This window comes from Pelophylax lessonae, assembly GCF_965119305.1.
Source record: "Pelophylax lessonae genome assembly, chromosome: 4".
NCBI lineage: Eukaryota > Metazoa > Chordata > Amphibia > Anura > Ranidae > Pelophylax > Pelophylax lessonae.
Window position 1 is genome coordinate 214,144,107 of NC_138771.1, and position 17,198 is coordinate 214,161,304.

Below are 17,198 nucleotides of genomic sequence, written 5' to 3' on the forward strand. Positions count from 1 at the left end.
CGAAGGCACGTGTAAATGATGTTCAGTGACCGCAAAAAAAAAATAAGTGCTAAACTTTTTTCAGGAGACAGAAAAGAGGCTGAATTAAGTGTGTTTAAGAAATGGCTCCCTTGCATCATTCCACAGACTGGGATTCTCATTTTACCAACAAAAGTAGTTTAAATTAGGTAAACTGCTGCTCTACAGCAATGCCTGTAAACAGTACAAAACAGAATTACTGAACAGGTAGCTTGTGTCCTATGTATTCAACTCAAGGTTTCATTTTCAGATGTGATTACAGATTACATTGAATATGCTGGAACTAAAAAACATGTTGGAATCCCAGACAGTAGGTCAAAAAGTTTCTGCTGGGATAACAAAAAACTGAAAAAATATAAACAAGGATACGGTCATTACCCTTGAAGAGTGGTCGCCCAGTATACATTTCTGCCATGATACAGCCAACAGACCATATGTCCACTAAAAAAAAAATAAAAAAATAAAAATGGTTAGTTGAAAAATGCAGTACATAATTATAAAAACAAATTTATTTCTCACTGTAAATAAAGAGGTTTGGAAACAATGTAAAAATATAAAAACATATTTAAATAATGTACATAATGTATGAATAAAACTAAACAGAAAATAATTCAATCATACATTTTATGAAGACGGCACCTCTATTGGTAGTCCAAATCCAGAACCTCAGCACTGAAACCATTGCCAAAAGAATTATGGATCAATTCTAACAGAAAGTTACCAATTCTACACAAGGCTCCTAATACCCACATTTCCTCTAAAGGCTGTAAAAACAGGAGTTTTGTACTTATTACAACAAGTTCCTAAGGTTCATTAAGAGACACAAGATTCGGTTAATCTGGATACTGGCAAACAAAAAGTGGCCAGCCAGGTAAATCCTTTCCCACTCACAGCATGCAAGGAAACAATACTTCATAGTAGATTTCCCAGATGAGTGGAACCGTTGGCCCATAAAGGAATTCAAGAAACAGATTTGATCGTTTAATGGTAAGTACACAAATTCAGTTTTCCTTATTCAATAAGAGACACGGGACTCTGTTAATCTAAGATCCAATTGGATGTCCACGAGTCCAACCAAGGGGGATGAGCAACACTGCAAAAAAAAAACACTAACAGGCCCACACAAATTAAACAGAATTAGATGATCAGGTGGCAAGCCTTGCAAATTTCGGAAAGAGTTGCTTGATTCCTTAAAGGCCAAGAGGCACTGATTTAGTAGATTGTGTCTCGACAAGAAAATGTGGAATATCAGCCTTAAGAATACACACTTAAACATGAACTGTTTCAGTCACCAAAAAAATAGGACATGGATAAAGGAATATCCTTGATGGCTAAAAAGATCATTAAGACAATAACATATTCAGGGTATAACATAAAACTGATGCAGCAGCCCCTGCACCGCCATCCCCCGTTGTGACAGCGGGCGATGGATCTTCTCCCCAGTACCAGCTGTCACAAATTAGAAAAAACATTTTGAAACAGAATGGCCAGGGCCAAGATTCAACCCTTGATGGTACTCAAGGCCAAATGCTGGTCCAGACTAGAGTGGGGAAAGGACGTGACGTATCCCACAAAGGACTTCCTAGGATATTTCCTAGCCTGTCTCCTTGCAAATGTAGGCCTTCCAGGTACAACGGTAGAATTTCTGAGAAGTTGACTCCCTAGCCTCCAAGAGGGTAGGAATGACCTCATCTGACAGGCTTCTGTCCCTCAGGACATGGACTTCAACTGTTATGACGTTAAAGCCAGAGACCGAGAAACAAGTTGGAGTGCTCATTTCCCTGGATCAAGATGCTGAAGATCTAGAAGTCTGCCTGCCCACTCTTTGCATGTAGATTGCAGACAGGGCTGCAGCAGGCAACTCTGCCTAAAAGGGAATTAGGCCAACTTTTACTAATGATTTCCTTGATGTATTTTCCAGAGTGGTATCAAATAGGCATTCTCCCTAGATGGACATCTATTCGAAGTGCTTCTTGCAAGAGTTCTGCCAAACAGCATTTTGAGCCTGAGGTCTCATCCTGGATATAAGGCAAAAACTATTGCAAAATCATCCATGTAGTAGTGTAGTGTAAAGTCAAAAGGTAAAATTTCCGGGCAGTTGTGAACAGAGGGACCCATTAAAATGGAGTCAGGGTCTTGGGCCATGTGCTTAATATGGACAGCAAGGGCCTGGCGAATGGCCATTGTTACAACAGTAGATTGCATGGTGGAAACATCAAACCTCTTGTTCAATGGGTCCTTGAAAACAGAACTGTCTTCAACAAAAATGGTTAAGGTCATGTTAAAGCACTACTCCAGGCAGGAAAAAAAAAGTCCAGGGAGAGGTGTCTGTTCTGCAGAGCTTAATAGCTCGTTTTGTCCAGGGGAGAGGAGAGACAAAATTACCTATTTGATCCTCCGTTCCAAGCATTTGAGAGGGGCAAATGTTTCTCAGAGTGAGGCTAGTCGCCATATAAAACAGGCTGGAAGAGCGAGTGTACAGGTAAGGTTTATGCAGGTATAGGCATTTTGCGGGAATGCAGGCTGGAGACTTTTAAAGCATTTTGATGCAGGCTGCTCTAAAGGCATGTGCATACGACATCATTAAAATTAGCAACAATATACTTAATCATTTAAGCATTTGAGTGCCCAAAGCAAACTACAGGCCAACCCTGCTTCTTTAAAATGCCTCAATGACTATGGAGTAGCTAAAGCTTGACAGGAAAATCTTAAAGGATAGGTCCAGTCAAAACCTAATTCTAAACCTGCTCTTCTATCGCTAAACCTGACCATCTCCTAAATATGGTGGTTGCTTCACTTGTCAAATCTGACCAAACCATGCTTATCCCTGGATAATCTAACATCAATTTCCTGCAGACTCTTCACTAATCTTCAGTTGCCGAAAGCCCCGATTCCCCGTAGAGCTCTGGTGTCTCTTGACACACATGAGACGGGAAAAAAAAATGAATAAGCAGACTAGAGGACCTCAATTACGAGGAACTACTACAAGCACTAAATCTATTCTCCCTGGAGAAGAGATGCTTGGGAGCAAATATGATAGTGGTATGCAAATACCTCAATGGTGATCCCACCATAGGAGGAAAACTTTTTAGGCTCAGGGAGTATTCGAGGACACAGGGTCACAATAAGATTGGGGGAGAAGCAGTTTACCCTTAACCTGCATAGAGGGTTTTTTACTGTCAGGGCGATAAGGATGTGGAACTCTCTTCCACAATTGGTGGTGTCAGTGGGGAGTATTGATATTTTTAAAAGAGACTCTTGGATGTGCATCTTAGTGAACACAACATACAGGAATATGGGAAAGGACATTTAAACTCATACACCTACAGAGGTTGAACTATCTTTATTCAACCTTACCTTCTATGAAGGCTGCAAAAAAACTGGATTTTTGACTTACCATAAAATCCTTTTCTCTGATGTTCATTAACAGATGCAGGCAGAGCACCCCCACACAACAATGCCCCCATGGCGCCCCCCGGTTCAAGGGGAGCACCAGGCAGTCCATATGTCCCACCCTTCTGAGGGGGGGGGGGGCGGATGCCCATGCGCTGCTCTATCACCCTGGTCAGCAGCTCAAACAGCCTGGTCAACAGCTTGGACAGCTTGGCTAGCCGGCCGCGAGTAGGCCGCAAAGACCGCGGCCTAAATTTGGGGGCCAATCTGGTCGCGAGTCCACCGTCAGCTCTGTTAGCTTATTCATCAGCTCGGACTGCTTGGTTAGGAGCTCGTACAGCCTGGTCAGTCACTCACACAACCAGCTCCGTCGGCCGCAAGGAGCGACCTCAATTTTTGGCCCAACCTGGCCGTGTGAGGCGATCCGTCGGCATCCGCTCAGCTCGATAAGGCCTCAGTCAGCTTGGTAACGCACTCGGACAGCTTAGCAAGTCCCTCAGACAGCTTGGTCAGGTACCCAGACAGCCGCGAGTAGGCCGCAAAGCCGTGGACTAAATTTTCGGCCCAATTCAGCCACGTGGGGCGCAGACCCGCGGATGAAAAGACATCCGCTCTCCCCTCAGCCTATAACCACCACATGGAGCCCAAAGGACATCCTTGCCCCAGTCACTAACCCCAAGGGGGCCGGGAACTTACTCAAAGCCCTGTGTGCGATCCAGACAGCCCGGTCAGCAACAACCACATCCCTTCTGGAGCAAGTTGCAAAGCCAGCACCTACCTCAACCCGGGGGGGGGGGCATGGGGGTAGGTTGGGCCAAAAAGACCACCGTGACTGTTGGAGGGGCTGGGAGGAATGAAAAGGAACCCGGAGGTCTGAGCATCCCAAGGAGGGGCCAAAATCCACTCCGAGGGACCACAAAGGGGGAGGGGGGGACACTACTTACCACACCATGGACTGGATGGGCACCACTCTGGGCAGACCCCCTTCCCATCTTGGAATAGGGGGTGCTGACGGCCAAGGGGTACGCTGCAACTCAGGTCGAACCAGGTCGTGTTCGTCCCTGCGAGGTGTTTCACTCGCGGGCAAGCCCCAGTCAATTGGGGCTCTGTCGTGGTGAGGCCTAGTGCGGAGCTGTGACCTGCACACACTTGCTATCCAGACTGGGAGACCTTAAGGATCTAGAATATCCAGTCCGGCTGTTGATTGTAGTTCTCTCGGGAACATGACTAGTTAAAAAAATAAAATTTTAACAAAAAGGTTCCCTTTCAAATAAAAAACATGCTAAGACCGAAGTCCCAGCAGGGAACTCGGTCCTACTCCAAAACTAGGGAGAAACCAGCTGAATCCTAAAGCAGAGTGAGTGGATGTATGCCCTCAGGGATGGTAAAGTTTTTTCCTGCCTAGTGTCCTACTCTTGTAGGGGGCAGCATAACCCAATGGTTAAGAAGAATATGGAGCTGTGTCCGTCAATATACGATAGAGAAACACAGATTTTCTAAAATAATTACATGTTTTATATACCCTGTAGTGCATTTAAAGGTTAACACTTTTCAGATCCTTTTCCCATAGGTTTAGGTACTAGGCAGGGGTGTCCTCTTTTCCCCCGGCTATAGAGCCATTGGCAGAGCTTCTCAGGACCTCTCCAGTGATTCAGGGAATCCCAATCGCCACCTTGGAGGAAAGCATCTCGCCCTATGCGGACAATATGCTGCTATACCACATCGATCCACAGACTGTCCTGCCTCCTGATTGCCCACAGTTTTAGGATAATAATTTAGCCCCTTGTATTTCTTCCTTTCGCAACAAGGGTGCTCAATGGGTGAAACTTCCTCTTTCTTTGCTGGGTCGAGTGAACCTATTTAAAATGGTTTTCTTCCCAAATTTTTATATACATTAGCAAACTCCCCAGTTTATATTTCTAAAAAAAGTATTCTGTGAGATTGACTCAATCCTCCCTGTTTTTGTGGTGCCCCAAATCACCTAAAATAGCGTTATGCACCCTACAATAGCCTACTAACAGGGCTTGGCACTTACTAACCTCCTCATCTATTACTTTGCAGTCCAACTCATTTATGTACATTGGTGGATGTTTCTACAACTTAATAATGCCGCTACTACCACAGAGGCTGCAATAGTTTCTTTGTATAAAACTCTATCCAACATTTTATACAGACGCTCTTTGCCAGTGACTGAGGGTACTACCATCCTTAATGTCTCTTCGTATTTATACCCAGTGTTTGAATACGTTGGAGGAAGACAAACACCTTTGCTCCCCTAACCAACCCCTCTGACAATCTGAGATTACCCCATTTCCTTTCACCCCCAGGTGCAGTAGGCAAGATGGGGATTATGATATTTACACCAACTATATGAGGATGGCGCAGTCAAGTCTTTTGGGTAGCTTTGTTGTAAATTGGAGATTTTCGCTACAGTGGTCATTCTATTATACACAGTTTTGCCACGCAGCGAAAGCCCAATTTGGCCTGCGTAGCGTATGCGTTAGTAATTCCAGGTTTGAACGTGCCCTTTTTTGTTCTGATCACACAGGCCTCACCTCCTCTTATTATACCCTACTTATGGATAGGCAGTCAATATCACTACTTATGTAGTACCTATTACAAAATAGATGGTTGGGGGACATTCCAGATCTTGCAGCAGAAAATTGGCAGGAATAATTCAACTCACGCTCTAGTACAGTTAAATTGGCCAGGGACAGACTTGGCCAGCTACGCTATTTTCATATGGTATACTATACACCATCAGGTCTGCTTTATATGGGTAAGAAGCCCACTCCTACTTGTCATAAATGTAAATGTGAGAGGGGGGTTTCCTACATATAGTTTGGAGCTGTAATGGGATTCGCCCCTCCTGGTCACAAGTTAAAGCATTTACAGCACACATTTGATCTCCCCTGTGTACGCTGTCCCAAGTGGTGTCCTCCTGGTATATTTGAGGAGCTGTAGGTCTCAGCTGTAACCAAACACTTTCTTTGCTTGTTGTTTTACTATGCAAGGAAAAAAATTGTGCTTCAAACTGGACTGGTACTGAGGTTCTGCATCTTGGCCTGTGGAAGAAGCTAAACAATCAAGCCCTGGCACTTTATAAATTAACATACGAGGCAAGGGGATGTCCTTGAAAGTTTTTTTTTAAAGGTATGGGGCCCATGGCTTGATACTCTGGACACTAGTGACTCTATGCAATATTTGATTTCAGACCCCCATTTAAAGAAGAGACAAATCCTGGACCTTGATTTTTTTGGGCACACGGGGCTACATGGCCACCACATTATATCTTAAACTTTCTTAGATTTGCTGGGTGACTGAAAGGGTATACACTACATTGTCCAAATAGGTTTATACTAGCTTGAGGTTTGTGCTTGCAGATGGGTTCTTGCACAGCCTATGGTTTTATATCGGTTTTTCTCCTTGCATTTAAAATTAGATGATGCAATTAGGACCCTGTAATGAGTCAGGTTCTGTTTGTCCTGTGTTCCATTACTTTGCCTGCGTACGTCATGTGATGATGTATGTGCTGTTCTTATTTACATCCTTTTTTGTTTGAATCTTCAATAAAATTGACGTTCCATTTTACAAATGTACACTTGCCTATGTTTACTGTGAATATTTCCAATAAAACCAGTGAAAAAAAAAAAAAGGATGGATATCCGAGCCTGGATGCAGTTAGCAGTGCCCACGCTTTGACATCTTTCCCTAACCACCGGTAACACTGTGTGCGGCTACATGAAAACAGTGGTGAACACTGTCAGCCAGTTCAAATAGACCAGTTCAAATAGAGTGTCCCCTGCTATTCGCATGCCCCGGTCATTCCAGCCACAATAATCCACACTTTATTTCCACTGGAATCCAGTGCCTGCATGTAAATGGTTTGAAGGAGGCCTAAAAGGTACTTTTTTTTTTTTTTAGCCAAAAGGTACTTTAACCATCGCTGAAGAACAGTAAATTTAACACATTGGGGCTGATTTACTAAACGTGGAGCGTTCAAAATCTGGTGCAGCTGATACAGATTTAAGCTACAACCATGATTGAAGTGATAATAAACCCTTACATAAGCCCACTGAAGTGATAAGCCTGAGGTGATACACAGTCACGATGCAAATCGTGCAAATAAAAAAACTTGTTTGTTTTAAATGTTTAAGAATCACATTTTATATACTGTGTCACCAGCAACATTACAGGCGCTGCAGTATTTTCATCAGCATACCTACATTGATTGTGTTATGTTCTGTGTATTGCTGTTTTCAGAGAACACAACAAGGGGCATTGGATTTTTTGTGTTTTATTCCTGCGCACAGATAAAAGACTATTTTGCTACATTTCAATAAATGAAAAAAAAAAAAAAATCACTTGTTGTGGGAGTGAAATAGAAGTGTTTGTAGGCGTGTTCTTCAAAAATTGAGTTATTGTGAGCACATGTATAATAGAGATAATAATGCAGCTGCGGCAGGAGTTGTGCCGAGGGCATAGAACACGGTTACAGTAGCAACAGACATACTGTGTATGTCACGGCGGGAAGTGAGGAACCATACACCAATGCATATTTATGTAGGAATTCACATCACATACCTGAATAATGTTTTAAAGTGGCGGCCCACCTGTTGTTTATGTTGTCAAGATTATATAATAGGCAACAGAAAATTTCATCTATATTACACTCAGCACAACCCCAGTTCTATATAGTTACCGTAGCGCCCCTATTCATGTAACTGTGCTGCCTTATAGAATGCTCTGAGCATTTGTTCACCGTATTTATTAAACGAAATTTCCATCAATGCATTCGTTTACCATTATGCTGCTATACCTTTATATTGTCTTTATTCAGCACACATGCTGGGAGTTGTTAGTCATCACTCTATTCAGCAACTATTATTTCTTTAAAACAAATTTCTCCTGACACAAGCAAACTGCAAAGAGGAACATTAATTACTACTATTATATTTAGTTTCTAGTTTAACACACATAGAACTGTGTCAAAAGAAGTGAAGTGCATTGTTTTAGTCAAACAAACCCTTGGTAGCAGCTTATTAAAAATTCAGTTCAAATGTTTTGATTTCTTTTAACGCGTGTGAAGTTTTAAGTGTTACTAAAAACTTTGAAAACTCTTTCAGCCATCAAAATCTCTTATAAATTTCCATTTGAATATCATGGGGTTGATTTACTAAAGAAGTACAGGTTGTTCATCTATCAAGCTTCGTAAATAAGGTGACGCGGTTTTCATTCTGAACATCCACTTATGCAAATTTTCCCTTTTTTTCTGCACATGATTGGATATGCAAGTGTACTTTTATTAAAACACGATGTAGAGGGCCATTACATATGGCAGCTCTTCACCGTATATAAAACTCAGAGGAGAGCCTGTTTGTCGACATTTAGACTGCTCTTCTCTGAGAAGAGAAGTTAATGAAATATGCAGTGCAAGGACCTAGCATTGGCAATGTGCCAGGACGAGTGCCCTCCCAAACGTGTGGGAGTGACGTCATCCCGCATTGGCTAATCAAGATGGCTAAAGACCAGCACCCGGAAGAAGCTGCTACCACTTGACTCGGGCGTTGGACAATTGGAGAATAGGCAAGCATCCATGATCCACTTTAATTTATTAGTCACTTAAGTAAAGTCCATCTAATCTAATAGTTAATCCAATGTTACCCTCTCCACACATTGAAAATGCTGCTGTACAAGGGTGGCTAAACTGCCCCTCCATAGTGGAGGAGTGAGCGTAGCCACCCATGGACAGGAAATGTGTTATTTGCTAGAAACAAAAGTCCATATCAAAATGGAATCTAGCAAAGGTAGAGTATATGAAATAGTCCAAAGCCAATGTATGTCTTGAGGTAAACATTACTGATATTGTGCAGAGTTGCTACTTTATTATAGTAGCCACCCGGTGAGCCATCACCATTGTAATAAACACACTCTTTCCAGACCTAAATGTACCCACTACCAGAGCCTGAGTCACATGTTCTAAATACTTCCACTGGGAGCATTCAGTTCACACACATTGGTCCCAATAAGTCATGCCCCAGAGGATGTCCTATGAGATAAAAACGCGCGTTGGGCGGAACCTACGCACGCGACACTGCCACGCTTCTTTGGAGTTGGAACCTTTGCTGTATAACTTAAAATTGTGACTTTTTATATGCTTAACCTTTTTTATCATGCGAGTAGAATATGTATCATGTGCTTATATTACATTTTTTTTTAGCCGATTTACTCTATGTGGCTTTCCTTTCTTTGATTCCATGTGAATATTTGATTATACATATGGTCACCATTGTCCTTACTAATCTTAGGGAGAAAGCCAGCCTGACTTTTTGGAACCAATGGGTGTAAACTGAATGCTCCCGGTAGAAGTATTTATAAACAGGCGAATCAGGCTCTATAGTGGAATCATTTCAGTCTGGTAAGAGTGCATTTGGTACAATGGTGATGGCTCAGGTGGGGACTACATTAATGGAATAGCACGATTTCTGCACAATATCATTGATCTCAAGACATATATCAGATTTAGACAATTTCATACACTCCATTTCCCCTTCGCTGGATTTAATTTTGATACAGACTTTTGTTTTGAGCATGTTATTTTCTTATTTTTTGTTAGGAAATTATTATCTGGGCCACCAGAAAAAACAGAAGAAGAGACTAAAAAAGAAAACAGATGCAGCTACCACATCTAAGGATTGGTAAGCTGCAATATATTACATTTTTGTTCTTGAGCTTAAATATACTTTAATGGCAACCATGATTAGGCATTTCTTGATTCCCTCCTACCAGCTGTTTTTATCAGTATACACTCTGTTCCTCTGCATCATTTCTATCACATAATAGCATATCTTTGATCATGCTAAAAGGAGGCTATTACTGGCCTGGCTTGCCTTTAGCAAGATGAAGCCCTTGAGAGCAACGATTTTTTCTTACAGCCCTGCACTAACACCAAAATGCAGATAGGGCAGTCATTGTTTCCTAAACCCTTAAAAATACATGTAAAACATAACAATGAATTTTTCTCATCTACTCCCTTGTGTCTGGTAAATATACCTCTGAAAGGGTTTTCTTATATTGTTTTTATATATCTGTTCTGGAAGTGCAAAAAAACAAAAATCAAAACCCTATTGATTTATTCAGAAATCTTGTAAGCTGGTTAGTCCCTATGATCTCTGCCTTTGCACTGGGAGGGGTGTTGGAGATGAGAAGTGGGAAGGAGAAGAAGAGAGGTCTGTGTTCGTTCTAATCCTTTTGATATTAAGTAGGCAGGGCTGACACCTTGTGCTTAGAAATTTAAAGCTGTCTTGTCATGTCAAAGAGGAAGGTAGGAACACAGTATATTTCTGTCAGTTATTCCAGTGTTTCTCAACTCCGGTCCTCAGGGCACAATAACAGGCCAGGTTTGCAAGAAAACAAATGCATCACAGGTGATATAATTTGCTGCTCAGTGATTGCAGTATTCTAGTCTGCATCTCCCCAAGGTAATACTTAAAATCTGGCCTGTTAGTGTGCCCTGAGGACCGGAGTTGAGAAACACTGAGTTATTCAACAGTTCAGTCAATAGTTATTTTTCTGCACTTGCGGCGTGTTTAAATTGATAAAACATGGGGAAATTGTGCATATATTAAACAGGTTTTTTGGAGTAAGCATTGATCCTCCCTGGACAGGCTGGGCAGAATAAATTCTTAGTAAGGTACACCAATATATTATATATAGGCTAGCAATAATGGTGGATCGGTGCAAAGCTCAGCATGTAAATGAGTATCAGAGACACAATGCACTATCAAGGCTCTGGACCCCCTTCCATGTTCTGGGTACTGATAGTACAAGTCAACAAACATGCCAACAAGAATGCCCAGTATTGCTGAAGATCAGTTGATGAAATCACAGGCAAAATATACTGGGTCAAACATGACTGTATCAGCACTTGGGCCTTACTGGTCTATGTCATTTGCATTCTGTAAATTGGAACATTTTATGAGAAAAAAAAGTCAAGGTTGAAAAAAGCAGGGGATTTAGTATATGAATGGAATATTTATAAACTGTAAAAAACCAACAGAGAAAATGTGAGCTTCAAGTGTAATATAGGAATAGAAAAGAGGGGTCAAACTTGTATGACTGTCACAGACTCCCTGAGAAAGTCCTCTCCCCAATGCCTTTTATGCAAATGATTTACTTAAAGACAAAAAATGTTTTGGGTTCATTTTAGTTGCATTTTGTTTTCTTTTTAGTTTATAGGTTTTATTTCCAAATAGTTTATGGTTTAAAATGGAAGGGTACAGAGTATACATACTTTACAGTGCTACAGATGAGGTATAAATGTCTCAGAATAGCTCCAACATCTGTAAACAAGTGAATGACTAGCATCCATATTAATACCAGATACAGTTCTAACAACTCCAGTTGGGTATCTCCGTGACAATGATGTGCAGTTGGTCAGGGTAAGGTAGGTATGGGGAAAATAGGAGCCATGTGGCAGTCAGGAGGTGGCTCAGGGGATGATTGGCAGGGGCTTGGTCAACAAGAAAATAATTTGTTTTTTGGTACATGTGGTTTGGGGGGAGGGGGGGTTCAGAGATAGAAGGGCATGTATAACTGATATTTAACATCTCTAACATGTGCCCACACTTCTAATCTTACAAACAAACCTTTAATACAAGACAAGAATTACCATAGTTCTATGGATTTTCTGTAAAGAGATAACCACAGAAGTGATTGTTGTCTTTCAGGCACTCTGTGGTTGATTTACTAAAGGAAAATAAAATAGGCTTTCATTTTGCAAGTGAATTTTCCCTTAAGCCGGGTACACACTAAGTTTTTTTTTTTCCTTCAACCCGTCCACTCAGGTTGGAGCTGCTGTACTAACCATGCAAGGTTATTTCAACGAGGTTATTTCAGCGATCTCCCATGCTGAGCTGTTGTGTTCTGACAGGGGGGTGGCCCCCCCGCTAGAACACTCCAATCAGCGTTCTCTGCCATTGGCTGGGAGCGCTGATCGGAAGTCGGTCGGATCCTGGTTTATCAGCATGCACATCCGACAGAAGCCAGCTTATTTCGGACAGACCGACATACACACAGGCCGAATGTCCGCCATTTTTTTTTAACCAGCTGTTGTCTCCCGTCATTCGGCCTGTGTGTACCCCACTTTAGATGAGTAAATGAGGCAAAGCTCTACTGACTTCCATTATCTGGTCATGCGCAGGCAAAATTACAGTTTTTTCTTATTTTTGTATGTAATTGGATACAGAATGGGAGTCACTGCTCTGACGTGTGTGTTGTGTGTGTTTAAAATTCAAAATTGTGCTAGTTTACAGCTTTTGGAGAATGAAAATTGAAAACATCTGAAAGAGTGCCCAAAAAAACACCTTGCTGTTTGGACAGAATACAAAATGTTCATCCGTAATAATTTACATTTACTATGCAGTAAAATATTTGTTTACATTGCATTTTAATACTGATCATCAAAGTTTGTACAAAACCAAGCATACTTTCCGTTTAACAAGGACAGTCTATTGCGCCCAGTATTGACCAGTAAAACTCAAAACTGTCCCTATTGTCATGCAAATTAATGTCTGAAAGGTGGACTATATAAGAAATTCATAATAAATACAAAAACACACTATGACTATGGTTTGTTATTACTGAGCCTGTGTTTTCCTGCTTGGCATGATTGTGATTATCTATTACTGGGAACTGCTACTGGCAACTTTCAAACTTTATATTTATTGGTTACTACTACTGTTGCTGCTGCCATTTTTACTAGAATACCAGCATTTTACAGCTCTGCAAATAAACAACTATTTTTTGAAATGCTTGTTTGATGAGATTTGTAAATCCCAAGGTCTATGCTGCCTACCTAATGTTGCTTAGCTTAGTAAACTGAACCCTGGATTACACAGTCACTCCACCCAAGCTGGATGAATCACACACCAGCTTTTATCCATTGGTGAGTTTTCTCAATATTCCCTGGTCTTCTCGTCTGTTGCAGCCATTAACAGTCTCATTGACTTTTCCTTTATTTTACTAAAATTAATAAAAGGAGGAAGACTGGCCCCCCTCCTCTGTTGCAACTGGAGTAGTGAGACTCTAGAAAACCCTCAGTAGGGGCAAGGGCACCAACAGGAACTCAATCAATGAAGTAGCTTTAATGAACTCTAACAGATATTTAGTCAAGAAAACACGCTAGAAAAAGGAGCTCAGATTCCCAAAATATCTCATTGTTGTTCAGTTGATCTACAGTACATGTAGACCATTTATGCCTGGCTTCAGAACAGCAAACTAATTTACTGCCAAGGTACTGATACTAAAAAAATGACCAAACATGTTTTAATCCAGTTAGTAAAGTGGTTTCATGAATAAATTATCTATAAAAGGCTTGTTTAGACATAAAAAAAAATTCATACAGTACGACGGGTTACTGTACTAACGCTAGCCCAAACACCTTACCTGTCTGTGTATAATGCATCCAATTGAGAATCACCTCTGGGGCTCTGTACCATCTGGTCACCACATAACCTGTCATTTCACTGTCTGTATGCCTTGCCAGTCCAAAATCCAGGATCTGTGAACATATGTGAGTAATAATTATCAGGACTTCCGCCAACAGTTTAGTGTAGGAGGAAGCATTAGCTTAAAACAAGAAGAGAACAGTGACGCAGGACATGTACAAGAAGTAAGCTAATCAGCTTATCTATATTTTCACTAGCTTCGAAAACCGACAATATACCCTGGGGCTATACACATTTTTCACACATTGTTACATACATAAAACAAATACAAATGCTTTACACTACTGTATAAGCAGGAATCCTAACCCAAGTTCTCCCCCAGCTCTATGATTATTACATACCTTAAAGAAGAACTCCAGGATTTGTTTTTAATAAAATGTGTTGTAATAACAAAAAATACAGAACTTCTGTGACTGGACCTAGGGAGAGGAGGGCAGATAAAAGATAATGTGCAGCTTCTGTATATGCAATCCTCTACTCTCTTTCAGCAGGCTGGTAGGATAGCATGAGCTATATAATCTGGCTGAATGAAAATTGAACAATGCTCCAGCAAATGGCATACACCATTAGCATATGCTTGCTATTACACAACACATTTTAATAAAAACAATAAAATGTTCTTTTTAGAGTACACCCGTCATGACAGACATGGAGGATGTAAAATACTGATCTCCTAAAAATGCGATTTGGTGGGCTGTGTATAGTCAAAGTCCAGGAACATGCACAGTATGCTCTGAATGAGTGTCAGACTCTATACTTGTTCCAGGTCAGTGTAAAAACTGAAGCCAAAGCATCAGTAAGACAGCCAGTGAACTAAAATTATCAAGAGGAGAAGTCCGCAATATCAGACTACAATCATTTCTAATTATTTGAGTTATCAGATTAAAATAAATATGATCCTATGCAGCAGAAGTCCCAGATTTTTTTAGTATCAAACCTGCACAGTGAAGAGAACGTTAAATAAGGCCAACCCTTTTTTGGCCATACTTTTCTTCTGGGTTACAGGAGTGCACATACTTTTGCACTCCTGTGACCCAGAATCAGACGATTGGCTAATGCCACAGAACCACTCTAGGCTCCAAAATTGTCGGGATCCACCCAGCTGCCTGACTGACAGCTGGCTCCGGCTCTCAGAGCTCGGGTGACAGGCAAAGTCAACTGCGCCTGACCCCTCTCCTGCCTGGCGCACCAGTAAGTGCTGGAGGTGTAGATTAGAGAACAGCGACTGACAGTCACTACTCTCTGTTCAGAGCTAACCCGAGAAATAAGTGATCAGGGGTCATGTAACCCCCTCGGCTTAGAGCCAGCAGGGGACAGATGCAGCATCACACCAATGCTGCATCACAGAGGTGCATATGTGTTTATTTTTTTAACACTTCAAAACTTCTCCTTTAATGAAAATGAAAATGCAGACACTTTTCTCCCTGTCCTTTCAGGCTTTCATCTAGAATTCAAAGAATATCATGATAGTATCTTTACAAAGGCAACATAAAACTGCAATACAGGATCTTTCAAAGCTATTTTACCAAATTCAAACATTCGCTCTTCCAACAGGGCATCAAGCCACAATTACAATGTCAGGCTGTGTGGATGAGGTTTTAAAGGCTGGAGCGGTGTCATTCTGGGAAAAGTTCTGAGCCCTCATGCAGCCTTATGCATGGCCAGACAATTTCAATTACTTTTAACCAGCTTCAATTACAAGAACAACTAAATAGATTAAGGAAAGCTACAATCAACACTTTAGACTATTTAACAGGGTTAAAAAAACTGTTGGTTGTAGGTTGCTTTTTGCGTTTGATTTCCTGACAATTGCCATTTCTGAGGCCAACGTTAGAATTGGTATTTAAGAGACACAATAGCAGCTCACAGGGAGAGTCAGTTTTGTCAGATCAGCTAATCCTATTAAGGCCACAAGTGAAAGAATTTACCATCAGATTTGGAAAAGTTGAACGTTTATGAGATGAGGGGCAGATTTAATTGTAAAATAAATTATTATTGATTATAAGAACATTATTTTAGCAAGATCCACTTTGCTAAATGACCAAGAAAAGTCTGTTTCCATACCTTTAACTCACAATCTTCATTCACAGCCAGATTTCCAGGCTTTAGGTCCTGCAGATGAAAACACAACACAAATATATTTGTTAAGTTAGTCACTAATAATTTTGTGCAAGGTGGGCCACTGAAACGACCAGTTGACATTTATATCTAGTAGTGGCCATGATTTCTGCAAGCAAACCTGATTAGGCTTCCCCTCTGACAATCATGCCATATGGGACCAACCAGTAATAGCAGGTTCCAATGAGGAAAAATAAAAAGTCCAATGCAGCTGTCACATGCTGGTCTTCTAAAATTATAAGAAGATTATGTTTTGGGCTATTTAGGTATGACTGTACTCAGAGGGGTTCTTTAATAGTAATACTGAATTAAAAACACTTACGGCGTGCCCTCAACCAGATTAGAAACTGACCCTGTATATACGAAGATTAAGCTCATACCTTCCCTGGACATCTATTTTAACTTGAAACTAGGTTACCTTGTTATCAGTTAAAAGACATTTATACAGGGAATTAATAGCATTGCTATCCCTCTGTGGAACTCAAGTGTAAGAATTAATGTCAGGGAAACTGTTCCAAAACCCATTTGGCTTTGGATTCAGAACATACAATTAAAGCAATTAAAAAGTTACCAAGGCTGAGCTGGTGCTAAGCAGTCGCTTGAGGTGACATCCTCCCACAACAAAGAGTATAGTGTGTAAAGGAAAAGACTATTAAGAACTGAATCAAGTCAAGCTTATTCTGGGCTTGCCTTCCTAAAGAAGCACAAAGGGATCATTACTGTAAGACAGTGAATCATATCCTACTGGGGATGCAAATCAACTGCATAGGGATGGAAGGCCTGAAACAAGAAGCTACAGGCCTGCCCCATAATAATTTACCATAAGTAAAAACAGTAAACTAGAAAATGTTTACTTACCCTATGGATGATACCAGCTGAATGGATGTACTGAAATGAAAAGGTAAAAAAGTGAGAAGTTATTACTATGTATCTGTAATACGTAATAGATTACCCCCGTAGGGACCAAGCCTATTTCTGACACATGTTGTTTACAAAGTTAAAATCAGTATTTTTTGCTAGAAAATTACTTCGACCCCCCAAACATTATATATATTTTTTTTAGCAAAGACTCTAGAGAATAAAATGGCAGTCGTTGCAATATTTTTTGTCACGCGGTATTTGCGCAGCATTCTTTGAAACTTAATTTTTTGGGAAAAAATA

The 17,198-nt window shown here is 40.9% G+C and overlaps 1 protein-coding gene across 1 annotated transcript in view; it reads right to left on the reverse strand.

Annotated features, from left to right (window-relative positions):
• MAPK12 (mitogen-activated protein kinase 12) overlaps window positions 1-17,198 on the reverse strand; it is a 181,449-nt gene that overhangs the window by 17,383 nt on the left and 146,868 nt on the right. Inside the window, exons 5-8 of the mRNA XM_082257092.1 lie at window positions 16,896-16,925; window positions 15,984-16,031; window positions 13,858-13,972; window positions 388-459 (exon numbers count right to left, since the gene is read on the reverse strand). Of these exons, the coding sequence (XP_082113218.1) occupies window positions 388-459; window positions 13,858-13,972; window positions 15,984-16,031; window positions 16,896-16,925 (265 nt within the window). The remainder of the gene's footprint in view (window positions 1-387; window positions 460-13,857; window positions 13,973-15,983; window positions 16,032-16,895; window positions 16,926-17,198) is intronic.